We start from the raw sequence: 18,285 nt of genomic DNA, 5'->3' as shown, positions 1-18,285 counted from the left end.
TTTGGACAGATATGCAGTGGCATTTTACGTACTGTGTCTCCACATTCAGACGGGATGCTTGTTGTTCGAGGTCAAAGTCATTCCTGTTGATTTTCCACAGCTTAGGCAGTGGGACACTTGTTTATGTGCACTGAATGGCATCACTGAATGACTGCGTGCTCACGTACAACACCATGTAGGGTCAGCGGGATATTTCTAAGTCACCTTTGACAGCAAGCGATAAGATACCATCTCTGTCTGTACATAACTGAGCAGGGTTAAGAGAGCTGTTGTGAAAATAATTAAGGTGGCCTGTGCGTTCCCACTGGCAGAACAAAACACTGTTGTGATAGTGGGACTCAGCAGGACAAGCTCAACAGGTGCGCTCCTCCTTACACACAGATGAGCTCAGTTTCGCTTCACTTCATTCATTTCTACCCGAGCTCCTCAACCCACACTAGGTCCCACAAATGCGAAGTGATATAGAAGTTTTCTGCTTGGCTACACAACAGTATTCACAGAGTAGTCATCCAGTTGCTGTGCAGAACTAAACTAAGATGACAGCTCCATTACAGACATTGCATTGCTCACAGTGGCGTGACATTCCCTGACACTGAAAATAAGATTTAAACCTAATGAGGTCAAATCAATGAAATTAACAACAAAAACAAAAAACAAATCAAGTTTGTCTCTTTACATGAATGCAGCTCAGCTTTTAGACTTCACTTTTGCAGGCGAGCCAGATATTAGAGACAAACAATCTCCTTGATCTTATTTTGACAGTCACTTGTAGCTTGTTCACAGACCATTTATTTCCAACTTGGCTTTCCCGTCCAGCAGGCTTGTTGGCCAGGTTTCGACTGTGGCACTCACTGATATCGTTCAGCTGCTTCTCCAAAAAAAAATGAGCTACACGCACGATTAAAGGTACTCCAACGTCACTGTACTGTAGTGGTGCTAGTGAGTACTTGGCAAATTAAAGTACTTGGAGAGTCCAAAGCTGAAAAGTTCTTTCGTGTGCATTTATAAATGCATCTTTAAATCCAATGATATCGCATCAAAGGGGCTTAAAGTATGCCATTACCTCCCTTGTCACCACATCTAGACCATGGTGTGGTTTCTTGGGATGCACTCTATAAAGATTTTTTACGTCCTTCATCTTTCAAAGAAGGATGGTGGCTTTCCTTCAAGCGTAATGTCCCCTGACACACAGCTCAGGACTCAAATTGCAGAAAAGTCAATGAAAACTCGGGCATTTGGAAAGTTATACATTTATTATGTCGGGTTTCCGATTATCTTGTCCAAACCTTCATATCTTTTCATCTAAATCACTTAAAGATAAGAAGCATGCAGTTATTTCTTCTGCTGGGAGTAATTTTACTCTGTTAGCACAACAAAAAACTGTGATCTCCTTATGTGATACACAAGTGCATCTGCCATTTGAATAAATATAGACGACTAAAAGCGGCTGGAGTCCGACTGCCAAAACAAGGTGATTTATCAGCTAATGTGCAGCAAGTGTAGGTATTCTCTGGCAGTCCTGCAAAACACCTACAACAACGGCCTGGGAAAGGACATAAAACACGCCACAAAGATGCCAGCTCAACTGGGAAGACCCAGATCAGATTTGCCCTTTTTAAAATACAACAGCTGAAATGGCAGCACACTTTAGAGACATTAATCCAAAGTCCGGAGAGAGGTAAAAAGATGTTTCTGTTATAGCAGGTAAAATGTCAAAGAAAACTGCTGAGAAAACTTTAAGGTAATTTTTTTTTTCTTTTTTTTTTTTACACCACCAACTAACAAACGCCAAAGAAAAGCATCAGCCTTGTCAGTTCAGGAAAACTGCAAAAATGCATATAATTAAGATCATAGTGTAAACAGCCCTGATGAAATTATTTGTTTCCATTCAGCTTCCCACGCAGATAATTTATAATCCATTCAATACAAATTTGCATGAGAATAATGGAGATGAATGAGGGACAGCGTTTCTTTCTGTTCCAGCTCAACACTGCGATACAACATGGCATTTGAGTGTGACAGTACGCAGATGTGCGCCAAATTATTTCTACTGATTTATCTGCTTGTTTATTCCACTTATTATCCAATGCACAGTGAAAACAAAGACCAGTACTCCTGCATCAATTTGGTTTTTCTGGTTGGCCATCAGATATAATGGTGTCAATCTTCATGTGGCTTGTGTAAATGAGTTCCTAGCCTTGGGGTGGTGGTGGTGGGGCTTTCAGGCCTAATTGTGTAATTACTACTGGCATAAATAAAGTGAAAGTAACTTATTTTAAACTGTGAAATATCGAGGTGTCCTCATTCCCTTAATGTTGGTTATTTGCTGAATGGAGACCACGGGGACAAACATGAAAGTGCAGAATTTGCAGTTCCTTCAAAGGCTCAAAAGGAAAAAAAAAGTCAAAGCTCACAGAAAAATGCCAACTTTACAGCAGATATATTAACAGACTGGTACCTAAAAAGTAAAAATTAAAATATAACAAGCAAAAATACTGCCAATCAACGCCTTTGAAACAAGTTGTAAGTCGAGTTGTATTAAGGCCATTATAGCAGGTCATGGCCTCTTTGAGTGAAAGATGTAGCTGTTGGGAGTTTGGTTACTCAGCTGAAATATTTTTAGTTATCTGACAAATAATATGGCTTGCTGTGCAAAAATATATACATACATAGCATTAGCTGGTAATTTGTCCCTACATAGTCTTTTATTTACAGTCAAAGACATTACACACAGAGATATAGAACACAACAAACTATATAAATAGGCATTCATTAATTTTGTTTGTTTATTGTTTTTAATGTGTGCTCATCTCCTGAGCTCCATCAGTGGATTATCAACAGTCATCGACTGACAGGTGATCATATATTGGGAGCTAGATTTGCATTTAAGAATGACCTTTATTCAGTAAACATCGCACAAATTCATATTGATCAAAAAATGAGGTCAAGTATTTTCAAAGAGTTTACACTCCACGTAGTAATAATGTTCTTAAATGAACTTCAATAAACAACCTTGTTGGTGATTAAACCAGGCCGTGCTCTTCTAACATGTTTACTTGTGAAGGAATGAATCATCAATAATCATTGATTTTAAACTGTTATGTTGAATGCAAACTGTGTACAAACACAAACTTGAGTGTCTGTTACACTTTGATCTGGACTATATTTCAAAGGTCTTATTTGTCTGGAAGTAATATTAAGGTATTATTAGGTGCTTCAGTATATACATATACGCATACACACACATGGGTATGTGGCACAGGGCATGTGAGAGAGTATATATATTCTTCAGAGTTCAGGCTGACTAAGGTTCAAAGAGAGCAAGGATTGGCAGAGCCTCTCCGACTGTGAAAAAGGAAAATAACCTTTTGACCCTGAACAAGTGGTTCGTTTATCATCAGATAGGTGGCAGTGGGCTGTTAATTTGCTTGTTAGCACTAATCTGAGTGAAAAACTCAACCAAAATTAGATAATAAAGGCATACTGGCCCTCGTGGATTTCCAATAATATCATGGAGAAGTGAGAGAAGAATTAAGTAGTTAATTCTTTCCTTTGTACAGTCTGCTCTTTTAGTGGGATAAATAAAAAGGGGTGAAACAGAAGAGGGAGTGGGAGGGAGATCAAGTCTGTACGTGCAGCTCAGTGTGTGTTCATGTCTTCCTGTTTCAGCTCTGTAGATACAAGTGGTTGCTGTCCTGCTCTCATTAACTACACGTGACTCCGGGGGATTTTCCTGCCATTTCTATCCAGGCCCTTTAAGACTCCCATACAGCCCCGAGCACCACCTGCTATGTCGATCAATGGACCCTGATTAATCCATTTGTTAGGCCCGCCATAAATTAAGGTTATTAAGATGGTGGAGCGCATTGATCGTGTGCCATAGCAGCAACAGGTCAGATATTGGACGCTTAATCTTAAAATCCAGAAAAAGGCCAAACGTCACTACACATTGATCTGCTTTTTAAATATAAAGACTACGTTTTGGAGATCAAAAAGTTGCAAATGTGGCAGGTACATTAAAATGGAGGAAAGAGTGTTTACTATGTTATGAATTACTGTAAACGGGAAGCAAGGAGACAAAAAGGAAATGGACCCATACATGGCTGGTAGAGGCGGACAAAGACTGTGTTGTTCAGTGAAGTTTTATAGTTTTCCACAGCTGCATTTTCATTGTAGACGACAATAAAGCACAACACAAAAGAAACTCTAGTGGGAAATCACGCCGCTCAGCTGCCCGATATTTCCATCGTGATTCTAAAGTTACTCACGGGTGGCTTCATCTCTACAACATTACATTCATCTCTATACAACAGTCTTTAAAGACATCAAGGCCTTTTTGCAGATGTAGGAGAGCTCAGGTGAACAGGTGAACCACCAGTGGATGCTTGCCTGACTCTACAAGCTAATAGTAAGCTAGTGGTAAACTGCACCTCTATTATCATCGTCACCGTCATTAGTGAAAAAGTTACCTATTTTATAAACGCACAATAACTTATACAACCTATAAAAAAGGTTAATTCTTTGTTATCTAAGCCTGTGCTTTTTATCTGTGGCACCATGACAGATCGTCAGGTGTGCCATGGGAAATTATTTCACGTCACTTAATTAGTCTATAAAATGATTATTTAATTACTGCAAATAATCGGCCATTGTTGAGCATCTGTGTCTTTGATGCAGTGACTGGCAGAATAATAAAATACTCTTTCATGTTCGTGTGAAGCAGCATGTAGCGCAATAATGAATTTGTTGAATTAAGACAACAGACAGTGATGAGACATAACAACAATGGATAAATATTTGAAAAAGAAAAAATGAAGACTCCCAACTGGGGCCGGACAAATTGATAATACAGGTGAAGTGTCTGGCATGAGTGGTGGTCCAATCAAAGCAAAAACTGTGAGCTCGAGGCAATCCAGCGAGCGTGGTTTGTCTGGGTTTCCTTTCACTGGAGATCCAGCTGCACCAACTCTGTTATGCTTAGTGTGCAGAGAAAAGCTTAAATGCAATCTGTAAGCTAAACATCTGCTACTTCAAAACAAAAACGAGGACTATTTTCTTCAACTTCAAAGAAAACACTAAGAAACAGGTAACTTAAATGAGAAAAGGTCTCCCAGAGCTCTAAAAGCAAGCTGCTTAGTAGCGAATTTGAAGCCAAATCTCAAAAACAAAAAAATATCAGCTCATATCAGAATGTCTTGAGCATGGAGAACGTCTGTATGAGCAGTCGTGGACGACATAGCAAAGGCTTCGTTAGCAGAGAGAAAGAGATCCAGTGCTGGATCTTGCCCCACGAGGCGAGTGTCTGTGTTTGATGATTTGCACACTTGTTGCTCCTTAAGAACTGGCTGTGGCGCAGCAAAGTACCGACTTGTGTTTGACCAACAGCGTTTTTGACTGATGACGGGTGCGATGATGCAAAGCTGTTTCAAGTTATGAGTGGTGTGCAAAGGCCGGCACAAATGCTAGATATATTTCAGCATATGAATGAACTGAACACATAAATGCAAGGCCAAAATGAAAACCTACTCACAAGCACAGACAAAATGGATTTTGTTCAAAAGGTGCACCTCTGGCAATAACATCTAGAAAGTGCCATCCTTTGGCATGTTCCCACTCACTCCAAAATGGCAAGCAAATTTCAACAATGCTGCACAGTGAGAGATAATAGAAAAGCATCTAAACACTCTTTAGAAGTTGTCGTTTTATTTCCCCTCACTGTCACTGAATGACTTGACTGGGGCCGAGAAAGCAGCAGTTTATGGAAAGGATAAGACAGTATAGGACCAGGAGAAACCAGCATAGCTGCCATAAAAACTCAAAAGAGAGCGAGCTACTGAGAGCTATTGAGGAAGAGCTTCATGTGCCATCAATCCATTTTCTTATTCAATTCAGTGTCGCGGGGGGGTTGGAGCTTATTCCAGCTGCCAGAGGACAAGAGGCAGGGTACACGCTAGACAGATTGCGAGTTTTTCACAGGGCTAACACAGAGAGACAACCATTCACACCTACAGCCAAGTTAGAATCACCAATTAACCTAATCCCACTAACTGTGTGTCTCTGGACTGTGAGAAGAAGCCGGAGTACCTGCAGGGAACTCGCAGAGACATAGGGAGAACATGCAAACTCCACACGGCCAATTGATAGATTCAAAAAGAGGACGTTCCCGCTGTGAGGCAACAGTGTTGGCTTCATGTGCACATTTCTTCCATTCCTGCCAGTATATCAGCTTTGTGATCATCTAAACAGGGCTAGGTTTCACACCGAGTGAATAGAACCAAATAGAAAGAGTAAGGCCTCGATTCTACTCTGTTGCGGACACAGACAGTTGGAGACCCGATAACCGAGCCGTCATCCCGTTTACACAGCTTGAAGAACACCACATGTGTAGATGCTAGTTATAATGTAAATTATGGAGTTCTTTTCCTAACAGTCACAAAGAAAGTCACACAAAAAATTTCGCATTGACCTTCACAATCCACATTTGACAATAACATTTACTTCACACAATTTGCCATTTTATAACATTTTTGGTTGGTGGTGTGTTGAGGTACCCCTGAGCAAGGTACCGTCCCTACACACTGCTCCCCGGGCGCCCAGTGGCTGCCCACTGCTTCACTGAGTGAATGGGTTAAATGCAGAGAGGGATTTTCCCCACGGGGACCAATAAAGTACACTTTCTTCTTCTTTCTTCTTCTTGTTGCAGGCTGCTGAGTTTGCATCTTTTGCTGTGAAGTACAGCCAGACTTTTGACCGCTTCGCTTTGGGCATTTTTAATCTGTAGCTCTGCTCTAAAAGAACGTACATACCTGGGCCCGCCTACTATCCTTGCAAAGGTAAAATGATTGGCTAGAATCCAAAGTGTACGACATCTCAGGAAAAAAAGCACCGAAATAAAGCACCAAAATGTGCGCTGCTTTTCTGGTTACTACTGTTTGCCATAACGGCACTGGATACCGGTACCCATCCCTACTGACGTCACTAGCCGTGTCTGGGCCCAAACTACGCTTCAGGTCCTAAAGTCAAACGAACACTGCGGGATCACTGAGTTGAGATTAAATAGAACAAGACACAAAGCATTGAAACAAGTTAAAATCACAACAACCTTATTAAACGCAGAGTAGTTTGGACCCGGAAGCAGGATTCATCATATCATCACTTAAAGACCGGATAGCTGCATTTATGTGTAAAAAGTGATCTGGTGCTTATGTAGCGCTTTTCTACTCTACTTCAGCACTCAGAGCACTAAAAAAGATTTTGGCATAGTTTAATAAACTTATTTGGTATTTTGACATTAGTTCTATTGAACAAGGCTGATGCTATTTCCTACCAGACAGAAAGCCAAGACAATATCCCACATCACACTGTTTACTTGCCAAACCTTCTACATCCATCTCAACCACAAGAGAATGACTGATACAGTTCATCAGTCTTCATGGCAAATGAAAACATCACCATTATCTCTGCACTAATTACAGTAACATAAAGAGGAAACACAAGATGGTGGAATGGAGATGCACTCATATCAATGCAATACTGTTTTTGAATTTCTTGGAAGTGTCAAAAAAAGAGTGTAACCTCATCAAAAAAAACAAAACTTCTGTTCTTTCCTGACAGCGTTAATATTCTGCTCCTGACAAGTCGGGACGTTGTTAACCAACTGGTATTTAATTTGGAGCTAGCAGTTTAATGGAATTTGCAGATATTTAAGCAAAGTCGCTGTTTTAATCAACGTAAAATCGTTAGCGTGCAATTCTTTTTAGCACCTTGCAAATACATTCTGTTTTCATGGCTCGGTAGCTAAAAGTCTATATGCTCCCTAATGAACTGCACGCATTGATTGAATTCAACTAATGAAGCAGAAGTAAAACCAGCACAGCCCACCTGTCTTGTTTCCACATTATTATTATTATTGTTATGAGCTTGGATATTGATGACTTATTGATTTCATTATCGTTAAGCTGAAAAACGCACCATGTCTGGAAACCAGCAGGGAAAGAAAGGAGACATATTTAATTGAATCGTATGTGTGTGATCAATAGTCAGAGAAACGTGTGTTATAGGTCATTTACCAACCAATACAAACCACAAAGCTATAAAAACCAAGCATTACTCCCATACTCCCTGCCATATAATAATGAATTCCTAGAAAACACATTTAATTTGGTGATCAGAGTCCTGAAAAAAGGAAAAGATTGCCTTGAGCCATGTGTAAATCCAAAACAAAAAGGTCGCTAAACTGCCCGATAAGTCCATTAAAATCTTAGACGGGGAAAAGAAAAAGAAAAAAAACCTCAGGCCTTTTTTTTTTTTTGAAAAGTTGCTACAACAATTCAATATTCTGCTTTGACTAAATGTTACAACAACAATTTTTTGTCACTACAACAAAGTAACAAAAAACTCATTGCTGACAATTTTAAAACGCTGTCACACCATCATGGAGGAAAATCAGTGAAAAATGAAGCCACACTTTACTTGTATCTCCAAAATCTGATGTCCACAGACATGTCGAAGGACGAGTCACATTCTGGGTTTGATATAAGATGTGAAAAATACATGAAAGACAGGGAAACCAGCTCTTTCCAGCTGGTGTAGCTTTGCTTTTGTCTTTTGATCAGCAGTAATAAAAAAAAAAACACAAGGGAAAATAAAAATGCACAAGTACAAAATCAAACTATCTCCCTACACTGTGTTAACAGTGTATTGCATTATGAGCAAAATAGTAGGGCTGCACGATTTTGCATAAAATGAGAATCACGCTTTTTTGGCTTAGAATTGAGATCACGATTCTCTCACGATTTTCTTTTCCAGTATAAATATTTATTGCACTTATTAACTGCACATCAACTTCGTAACAGTTGAGACTGAAGATAAAAACAATAAATAAACATAAAAACAACAAATGTCTCACGTTTTGTTGTTGCCGCAAAATGTTGTACTGCTTGAAATTCCGTCTCCACCGTTGCTCGACGCTGCGTGTACAGAGCAGGTAGTGCAACAATAGAAAAATAGTTGCGGGACGGCACTGTGTAGTGTTTGTCTAGGGTGTTGATCATTTTCCTAAATCCCTTGTTTTGCACAGTGTTGATGGGAGCCATATCTTTGGTCAGGTGATAAGTAATAGCCTCCGTAATTTCTTTGTGCCTGCGGGAGTTCGACGTGTATAGGGAAGCGCTGTATAAGGTTCCCGTTATTAATGTTTGGGTGGTTGACCGGGACGGATTTTCTCCTGTCACTTTCTCGTCATCCCTGACGTGCTCTCCGTTGTTTTTTCCCTGCTAATTTTAGCAGCCAGCTTCTGTATCACGTGGTATAAGGCTCCGCCCTTGTCATTTGTTGAGCAGGAAGAGTGAGCGCTTGTTTTCATGCAGATTACGTCCCGGATCAAAATGCGGTACAATCGTCGTCGTTTTCTTTTTTTTCTTTTTTCTTTTTTTAAATCGTTGTCATTTGGAAATGAGATCGCACATAAGTATGAATCGAGATCGCGATTTTCTAACAATTAATTGTGCAGCCCTACAAAATAGAGTTCAATATTTTTCATTTTTAACACTGGAAGGTTTGGCCTTTTCATCTTTATGCAGAAACTGACAGGCAAGATAGGATCAAATTAAGTGTTGTTTCTACTAATGCGTCTAATGCGACTTCTGTAAAGTGCAGTCTGATGGCTGAAATTGGCTGTATAAATGTATTTTCCATATTTTTTTAGATTCTACACAAGTTTTTGACAGATTTCTAAAATATTTGTCGTCTTGTTTTTATGACAGGCAGTCTAATAAGTTTGTTAAACACTGTATCCAGAATGATGTGTAAAGGGGTCGATATGAACTTCTCACCCACCCGCTGATGATGCTGTACATATCCTGTTTAGCTGTAAAATTAATGCTGATCTGCCTTCATGCCCAACAACCTGAACCAGTCCTAAAAACAAGCACAATGAGGCCATTCCTGTGACAGACAGGCTATCGAGTCGGGGCAGGGTTTCGTCAGCGTTTACGAAGAAACTGTTACACTATAAGAGGACAAGTTTGCATCAACCAGTCTAACGTCAAACCGCTTGCAGCTCAACAAGGGATTGTGAAGCATGACAGGTAGGAAGCGAAAAGTTCCTGTGCATGCATGACAGCTCAAGTTTCATGCTGCTTTGAGACAGTTTATCTATCATTCAAAACAATATTTAAAGCCCTGATGCCATTACATGTTTTAATATAAATGCAAAAGAAAATAGAAGTCTCTTTGGGAAGGACGGTAGGCAGCGGGGCAAAGCTCACAAACTGTCAAATCCCTGCAGTGTAGTGGTGGCAGCGTCGTGACATGAGGTGTTTAAGGAAGAGAGAATTTAAGGAAAGGAAGTTTTTGAAGAAATCCTGGAGTGAAAGAATTGCCTTTCAACAACAAAATTTACCAAAGCAAATGACTAACTCAGTAATATTATCAAAGATTCAGATGTTCCAGAATAAATATTTAGCCATTGTGTCATTTAGCTTGCAATCAAACTCAGTGGCTCTCCACTTCAAAAACAAAAAAAGTGTGTACTCTGTAATCCACCCAATTTGAGAAAATTCAAGGAGAACCTGTTAAAGGTTAGCACAGCATCATCATCATTCTGTTTTTAAATCATCCCCACTTCATATTTTTCACCTGATGGTAATCATCCCATCTTCTGTGGCTCTGCACACTTTGAAAACCCCAGAGGTACTGGGAATATTTTGTGGTCTTTACTAATAAAAAAAAAAAAGTCAATTAATTGATTAATAGTGCAACTTAATAAATTAGAGAATTGTATGTGAATCCAAAATGGAGCCAGCTGCTAATGATTTTAGAAGACTGGTAGTATGAAACAAGAAAAAAAAGCCCAAGAACACAAAAACTCCATGCAAAGCCAAAGATGGCTCGAGCCTTTAGAAGGTTCTCAAAAATAAATGAGTGCAGACACTGCAAGCTAAAGCTAGCGTAACAACTATTCAGTCACTTGAAAGCTAATCAAGGCAAATATGAAGCACTATTTTGTTTAAAATGCTGATTCTTAATACAGTCATACCAAGTGTGACATCTGTTAAAATGGTCAGTGTCAGCTGATGTTTGGAAACTATTGGGCTAAAAATAAAGTGTACATCCTGAGAATCAATAACGCCCTGCACTGCAATCCATTATCTCTACAGGTGGATGTTCAGGTTTTTGTGCCATCAAGATAAAGGTTTCATGCTCTCTGTTCACTGTGGGGGAGGGGAGGGACAAAAATAGATATGAAAGTGCTGACAGCACTAGTTTAGGTTTTTCAGTTTATCGATGGGAGTCAATCAAACCCCTGAAAAAAAAGAAAGAAAAAAAAAAAATCACTGCAAACCTAACCCCGCTCATTAACGCTCAGTCAGACTAAATGCTCGACTTCAGGTCTGACAGCTCGATAAAAGAAATGTGATCCTTCCACCAACCTAACTACTACCACGACATGCTTTCTGATCAAAAATGACATGGCGCTTTATTAGTTAAAGTCAGCTGCTCGTCACCTGACTTTGCCCTGTACTGTACAAGCGTTCTTACAGGATATCTGATAGCTGTTATCGTGATTCTACTTGGTAGGTTCAGCAGCTGTACACACAATCCTGCTTTGCTCCGAGTGGCTGCAGATGACTGCAAACACACAGATGACTCAAAAGCTGTGACTGAACCAACAGCGGACTAAACACACAATTTGAACCAATAAGCCTAGTAATAGTGCAGGTTACCTGTCACCATACCGAGTCAACTCAATGTGTCTCACAGAACAAGACCTCTGACTGACCTCTGTTAGAGTCATTTGCCTTTTTCTTCTCTATAATACGCTTTGGTCTTGATTTTAAGATGTAAAATGCCCAGACATTTAACACAATGTTATTAAAATTGAACTAAATCATGAACTTTCTTCCCCAAAGTGCAGAAAGAGTTTTTTTAAAAGCCTTCTCACGGCATGCCTCTTTTGCCAGCCTTAACTTTTTGCTGACCAACTTGTTCTCTAAGCAAACTCCTATCGATACTGTCAGTCACCTTAAATCAGCCAAAGCACTACATGTGGTCTCAACTACCAGAGGTGAAAGTATGTGAAGCTGCAGGTCTAAACCTTCATGTCATTAAAGGGTTTCTACTAAAGCACTCCACATTATCAGAACTCCATCACCATCATCATCATCAATCAACTAGATAAAAATTCTGACGAATGCAAAACTCACTGGTAAAATGAACCTAAGAAGCACTACAGCCTCATCTGTGTCCTTTATGATTCTGCTCTAAGATCAGAAAAATAAACAGAATTAAACAAAACTGGCTAATGTACACTAGCAGCAATCAGCAGCAGGACTTAAAGTTAGGTGTCCGTCCGGTCTCGCTGCGCTGGACCTTTTTATTTATTTTTATTATAATAGAAATGGTGGTGTATTCAACACCACGTTTTCTCAATGTGTCCACAGCAGAGGATTTGCTGTTTCTGCTGCCTTTTAAAATGTTAGCATTCATGTTCATGTCACTTCTGACAAGATTACGATTTCTGACACACACGAATTTCAGTTTTGCGTGTGCTTTGAGTGTGCTCTGAGTGTGCTCTGCGAGTGCCGACACAGGCGGGTGTAGTTGATAGCTGCCTGCTATGCTTCACCTTCACTGACCTGACGCCAACTGCCAGAAATTGCAATTCTACTAATGGCCACTTGAGGCCTGGTCCAAAAGTGAGCCAATCTGCCTAGACTCCCATATTAACACAACTTTACAGCATTAAATACATGGTTCAGTATCAAGTTATAAAAATTGTTACAAAATTGTTACAACCTACATGGAGACAATTACAACAGTTTTTTTCAGCAGGTCGCCAGTGAGCATCTGCTAGGATTCACCTCACCTAACCAGAGTCACTGACCTCTCAACCATAACTGTGCCGTTGTGCCCAGAGTATGTTTAATGAAATTATCTGACAAATAACATGGGATTCCATGTGGTACAAAGCTTCCAAGCAATCTGCTGTTCCACTTCAGTTGATTAAATAGTGGTTCTTCTAGAACTGATGATTTAAAAACTAATTAGCAGGTATCTGTGTATCTAGGCTGAGCCAGCAACTTAGTACTTGCTGTCTCATCTACATACGGTCACTTCTTGCTCAAAAGGAAACAAAAATGGACAACCAATCTACGAACCAGAAGATGACTTCAAAATGGCTTCAACCACCTTTCACATACTGCGTACAATCGACATTGATATCTTAATCATGTTTTTCAGAAAATAAAAATAAAAAACATTCAAATGCATTCTGAATTCCCCAATCCCCAGGCTACAGTCAAATTCAAAGCTAAATTCTGTTCTGCATAAGACACACAAATAAAGCTCTCGTAGCCCAGACATGTGAAAGGACACATTCTTCTTCCAAGTTTACAAATGAGGACGGAGGGCCTGAAAATGCTCTGAGCAATGAAAGATTTAACACGGTTGATTTAGCATGACTTCCTGATAGGAATGTCCATTTCAGCTAGCCCATATTACCTCTTTTAAATCAATAGCAGCTCCACATTTAATGATGCCTTCATTTCCCTGCAGCTTGACACCTCAGCGGGCACTGCGGAGTAATTCAACTCATGTCCTAACAGCAGCGAAGTTTTAAATTTTCATCTGGGTGAATTTCTACAATCGGTGCAGAGTTTCTGAGGGTTATGTACAACTAAGTGACATTTGCCATCATTATAATGGCAGTGCTCTGTAGCCGTGAGGCGATAAAATAATCAGGTTGGTAGCACTGCAGTGGATCAAACGGCAGCTTTATGGGAGCTGAAACACACGGTGACCATTCATGTGGGAAACCCTTTTAGGTTCCCCCTGAAAGCGTAGCATTGGTAGCTGGTAATCAAGCAGAATGAAATGAATTGGCAGAGTAATAGAGACGAGGGTAGCCAGTGATTTGCTGCTGTTTAAAGACTGATAAGCTCTTGAAGCACAGCATGTAGCATCAAGGAATTTGATTTGTCTTTTTAATGAGTTGAATTTTTGAGAACTGGCCCCGTGGATAACCATTTGACCCACCCTGTCCTATAAAGCAGGAATTTTCTGCTGTAGTTACAAACCACAAGAAATCCTTCTAGGATAAAAATTAATGCTCAATCAATACGTTACATGAAAGATGATATCAGAGTTTGATCTTTTTGTGGGAACTGCTGATTAGAGGGGGAAAAAAAAAAAAAACATACTATAATATTTATCTTTTAAAAATAACAGTCTTTCTAAAGCTACATCTAAAGCATCAAAACTCATTAAATTAAATCAACAATCTTAGATTTCCTGTTTTATTGGTTCCTGCTTAAAACTAACAGTCCCATCAGATATATGAGCATGAAAATGCAGCTATACAGGTCGCTATGAGCTGAGATAAAAGGAAAAACAGCCTCTGTGACCTCAAAGCAGAGCTCACACAGGAAACATCCTCAGGCTCTTGATTTACTCCTGTACATGGAGGAGAAGAGAAATTACCCTGTCCTTCATCCGCCAGCTCTGCGCCAGGGCCTTGGAGCCCTCAATCTTCTCTGAGTGCCTCTTCTTCATGAAGGCCAAGGGAAGTTTCCAGTCATTCATATCGGCCTCCTCTTCCTCAGCGAGGCCCACAGCCGGTGAATGAAGCAAGTCTGAGTCCATTTTCATCAGGGCCCTGCTGGGAGAGCGCTCATGTTAATGTCACTGGTTTGATTTTGAAGTGTCTTTGGCTGTAGCTACTGGGTATCCACAAAAAGATTGGCAGGCTCACTTTAGCCATTTAATTGCTGCATATAGTCGATATTGACATTAGTCTCAAAAATAAATAAATAAAAATCTTAAAACATAATTTGGAGACATTTCCAGTCCAGATGCAGCCAAATGTGCTACTGTGCAGCTATTTTATTAAGTAATGGATGATAAATAATAAAGAAAGAAAGTAAAAACAGAATATATACACAATAGATGTAAGCAATCCTAAATACATTTTTGATTACCAACTGAGATATTCATAGGAAAATTTAAACAGCAATAAAAGCGCACTGTCAGATAACTGCAGGAGGCCTGTTCAGAGAGCTCGAGACTTAGATCCAGATTTAGATGAATTTATTCATTCAAACGTCTTCAGTGTTTAAACAACATGTAAAAGAACTTTTGCTTCCTTTTTCAGTAATAAAACGTTTCATTATATTATCTTAGCACAAGTATAAAAAAATTAAGCATCATGACTTCGATCCACGTCTCTTTGTGCAGCTGTTGAAGTTCTACAGGATGAAGACGTGACCTGAGAGGCAGCCGCCCCTGTTTGTACATTATTGCATATGTTTGTCCCTCTTGGCCATGCTATCATCACAGATACAAGCCATTTCTTTTGGGCCAAAGTCTGCTTTGTCAATATGGATCACCAATCATCTGATAAAGTTCCGTCCTCTTAAATGCTTCCTATACAGGATTGGTGAGGGTTTATCCAAGCTGGCATTACAAAGCAGGGGTAACACAGTCAATTTATAATTACTAAAACACTTAACAAGCATTGTGGGAAGAAGCCAGAGTACCTGCTACTGTCCGATAAAGTAAGAACAGCTCCATCCCTCCTTGTACTGTTGTTATGGGCTATACCAAGCAGACTGTTTCTACACTCAGATAATAATCTGATTATCAACACTGGCAGCTGACTTTTCCACTTTATGCCCTTTAAGTCATGGGATGGTGGTTATGAGTCATTTTTATGCCGTGTGAATCTGCTGCTGTGAATCCTGTTTGAATGAAACCCACAACAGCAACTGAAACCAAACACACTCACATCTGGCTTCCTCCACTTTATTTGAACAGGCTAGCTGCCTGACTCTGTAGCAAAGCAACAGCTGTAGAGATGTTTCAGCTCTACAGCTGGAGCCACGGGACAGGAGGTCGATGGGTTTTTATCTTTACTGCCTCTGCATTCGTGCTAAAACGGCCCAGCTGTGTTAAACTTGGCTGCACGGATGCTGGCGAGCAGCAGGCTCAGTCCAGTCCAGCTAGCTAAGCTAAACTAGCGCGGCTAATGTAACAGCTCTGCTGTCAGGTGTCAGACTGCACCGAGGCCAGTAATATTCACTTAAAGCCTTTTTAAAGCGAGTCTCTGAACCACACACGCGTGACAGAGATAAGGAGACCGATCAAATGTGCAGAAAAGGCACCTAGAGTGTCAGCGAAGCGTGCAGGTGCAGACCTTGGTGCGGTGGGATTATCAGCCCGGGCTGTGGAAGCTCTCCTTCTCCGGACAATGACAGACACGGTCGCACACACAATCCTGGTCAGCAAATTGTAGGGCAGCGTCCAGAGCCTGTAGAGTAAGTCAAAGCCGTCAAATCCGAGCTGCACGGGCGCGTGTTTGCAGGGGAATCTGCGGCTCCTCTCCCCACGGCTCTTCGCTATGGGAAGGGGCTGCAGGCGAGGCCCATCTTCACACGGACAGTCTGCCACAGCCACACGTAACGGCGGCCGCACTTATCAATGACTGGGCTCGCGTGGACTCCTTCTACGTACCAGCGGCCCTGGTAGTCGGCTCCGAGCGACGGTCTTCGAGGAAATCTCAAATAATTCCGGGAATTTCTCCGAAGAGGCACTTCTTCAGCACTTCTGCAAGGGCGCAGCCATCTTGAGTTGAACCCAGAATGCACTGTTGGGGCGGCGAAGCTGTTGTGAAACGTCACAGCTGTTGTTCCTGGCGTCACTCACCAAAATATAAACACACGTACTCACGGCAGCCTCCAAAAAGCATTTACGATTTTGTAAATACTTTTTTAAAATGATAATGGCCATTTTTTGTGGGGGTTTTTTTCTTAAATCTTAAATTTTATTTCTTACATAGAATTTTTTATGACTTTTTCCTCCCGTATGTTGCTCTGTCACCAGATTACTTCAGCTTGACAATGTGGTTTGCTTTGCTGCTTCCTTTGGAGGAAGTTCCTCTGTTTAGGAAAAGGTGCTTTGGAATTAAGAAAACGAGGTTATTATGGTTTTGGTTTTCTTTCTTCTCCTGACATTTTTCCCTTGAATTTAATTGTAGTATTTTTTTTATAAGTATTGAACTTTATGTTCTGCGTCTTCAATTTACAGTAAAGGTCAAAGAAATAAAGAAAAACTTCAGCTTGACAAAGTGCTTTACAACGTCATTTGAGAAAACAAATCTCATTATTTAAGAAAAGGTGCTTTGTTATTTTTAAAATGAGAACGGAGGTCTGGAAACAAGGACTTTTCCCCCCCCCCAACATATTTTTTCCAACTACCCGTTTAATGTAGTTTGTAGTAACAAATTTAGATTAAAATATGACTTCATAAAATCCCAAATAGGTTGTGATGTTATCTGCTTGGTTATTAGCTTACAGAAATAACATGTACCACATGCGTGGTTAAATACATCTCACCACAGCTACACCAATTATTTCCAGTAGGCTTAAATGTATTGAATTGCTGCCATGCGATTGGTCGATTAGATATTTTTGTTCATAAACAGTTGAAGGGGTGTACTTAACAAGCGCCGGTGAATCTGGTCCATATTTTTGTACCAAATGTCCTTATTTTTCCTTATTAAAGGGAAAAGGTTTAACAAACAAACAAAAAAAGAATACACTTACACAGGTTTGTGGCCTTATTTATTCAGCGATAGTGGGGAAAAGCACTGACATGGATCCTTCCTTCCTTTCATCCTAAACACCAAAGTATTTGTTTTAATTGTGAAACTATTTCAGGATATTTTGCTGTCACTTAAGGGGACATTTGCTAAATGTCATTATTTTTTTAATCAGTGCCAGCTAACATTAATTTAGTTGTTACACCACAAGCCATACAATACAATACAATCAATTGACTTGTTGTATGAGTAGGACGTCAATACTATTGAAATGGACTGACATTTATACAGAAGTTATCTTGCTTAATAGTCATCAGTGTGCTTTAAATTACCAGTGACATGCACACAAGTTAGAATAATCAACCAACCTAACAGGCATGTTTTTGGACTGTGAGAGGAAACCAGAGCACCTGGAGAAAACCCATTTAGTCACAGTTTGAAAACATCGAAAGTCTGTACAAATAAAATCCTCAGGAGGGCTCAGTTTCAGAGCCCTCTTACTGTGGGGAAATAGCACCAACCACTGAAATCTACAGGGTTCCAGTAACCATATTATCCATTTTTTAAACCACTCATCCAATTCTGAGTCATGGGTGGTGAAAGAATCACTTGTTAACCTTACATGTATGTCTGAGAGAATCCACACACAGTGGCGCAATGGTTATCCCACTGTCATCCCACACCAAGAA

General features: G+C 40.2%; 1 protein-coding gene across 3 annotated transcripts in view; it reads right to left on the bottom strand.

Annotated features, from left to right (window-relative positions):
- rptor (regulatory associated protein of MTOR, complex 1) overlaps positions 1 to 16,630 on the bottom strand; it is a 199,813-nt gene extending 183,183 nt beyond the window's left edge. For 2 of the 3 annotated variants that reach the window (XM_085460410.1, XM_085460411.1), the window contains exons 1-2: positions 16,193 to 16,630; positions 14,482 to 14,656 (exon numbers count right to left, since the gene is read on the bottom strand). In XM_085460410.1, the coding sequence (XP_085316536.1) occupies positions 14,482 to 14,649 (168 nt within the window). In that variant the 5' untranslated portion in view covers positions 14,650 to 14,656; positions 16,193 to 16,630. The remainder of the gene's footprint in view (positions 1 to 14,481; positions 14,657 to 16,192) is intronic. The other variant, XM_085460409.1, reaches the window with a different exon arrangement.
- Positions 16,631 to 18,285: the final 1,655 nt, after the last annotated feature.

Source organism: Copadichromis virginalis, linkage group LG6, assembly GCF_057382275.1.
Source record: "Copadichromis virginalis isolate Kocher_CV1m ecotype Utaka linkage group LG6, C_Virginalis_male_GT1.1, whole genome shotgun sequence".
Classification (NCBI taxonomy): domain Eukaryota; kingdom Metazoa; phylum Chordata; class Actinopteri; order Cichliformes; family Cichlidae; genus Copadichromis; species Copadichromis virginalis.
Note: the sequence above shows the minus strand (reverse complement) of the source record. Positions and strands in the feature narration are given on the sequence as shown.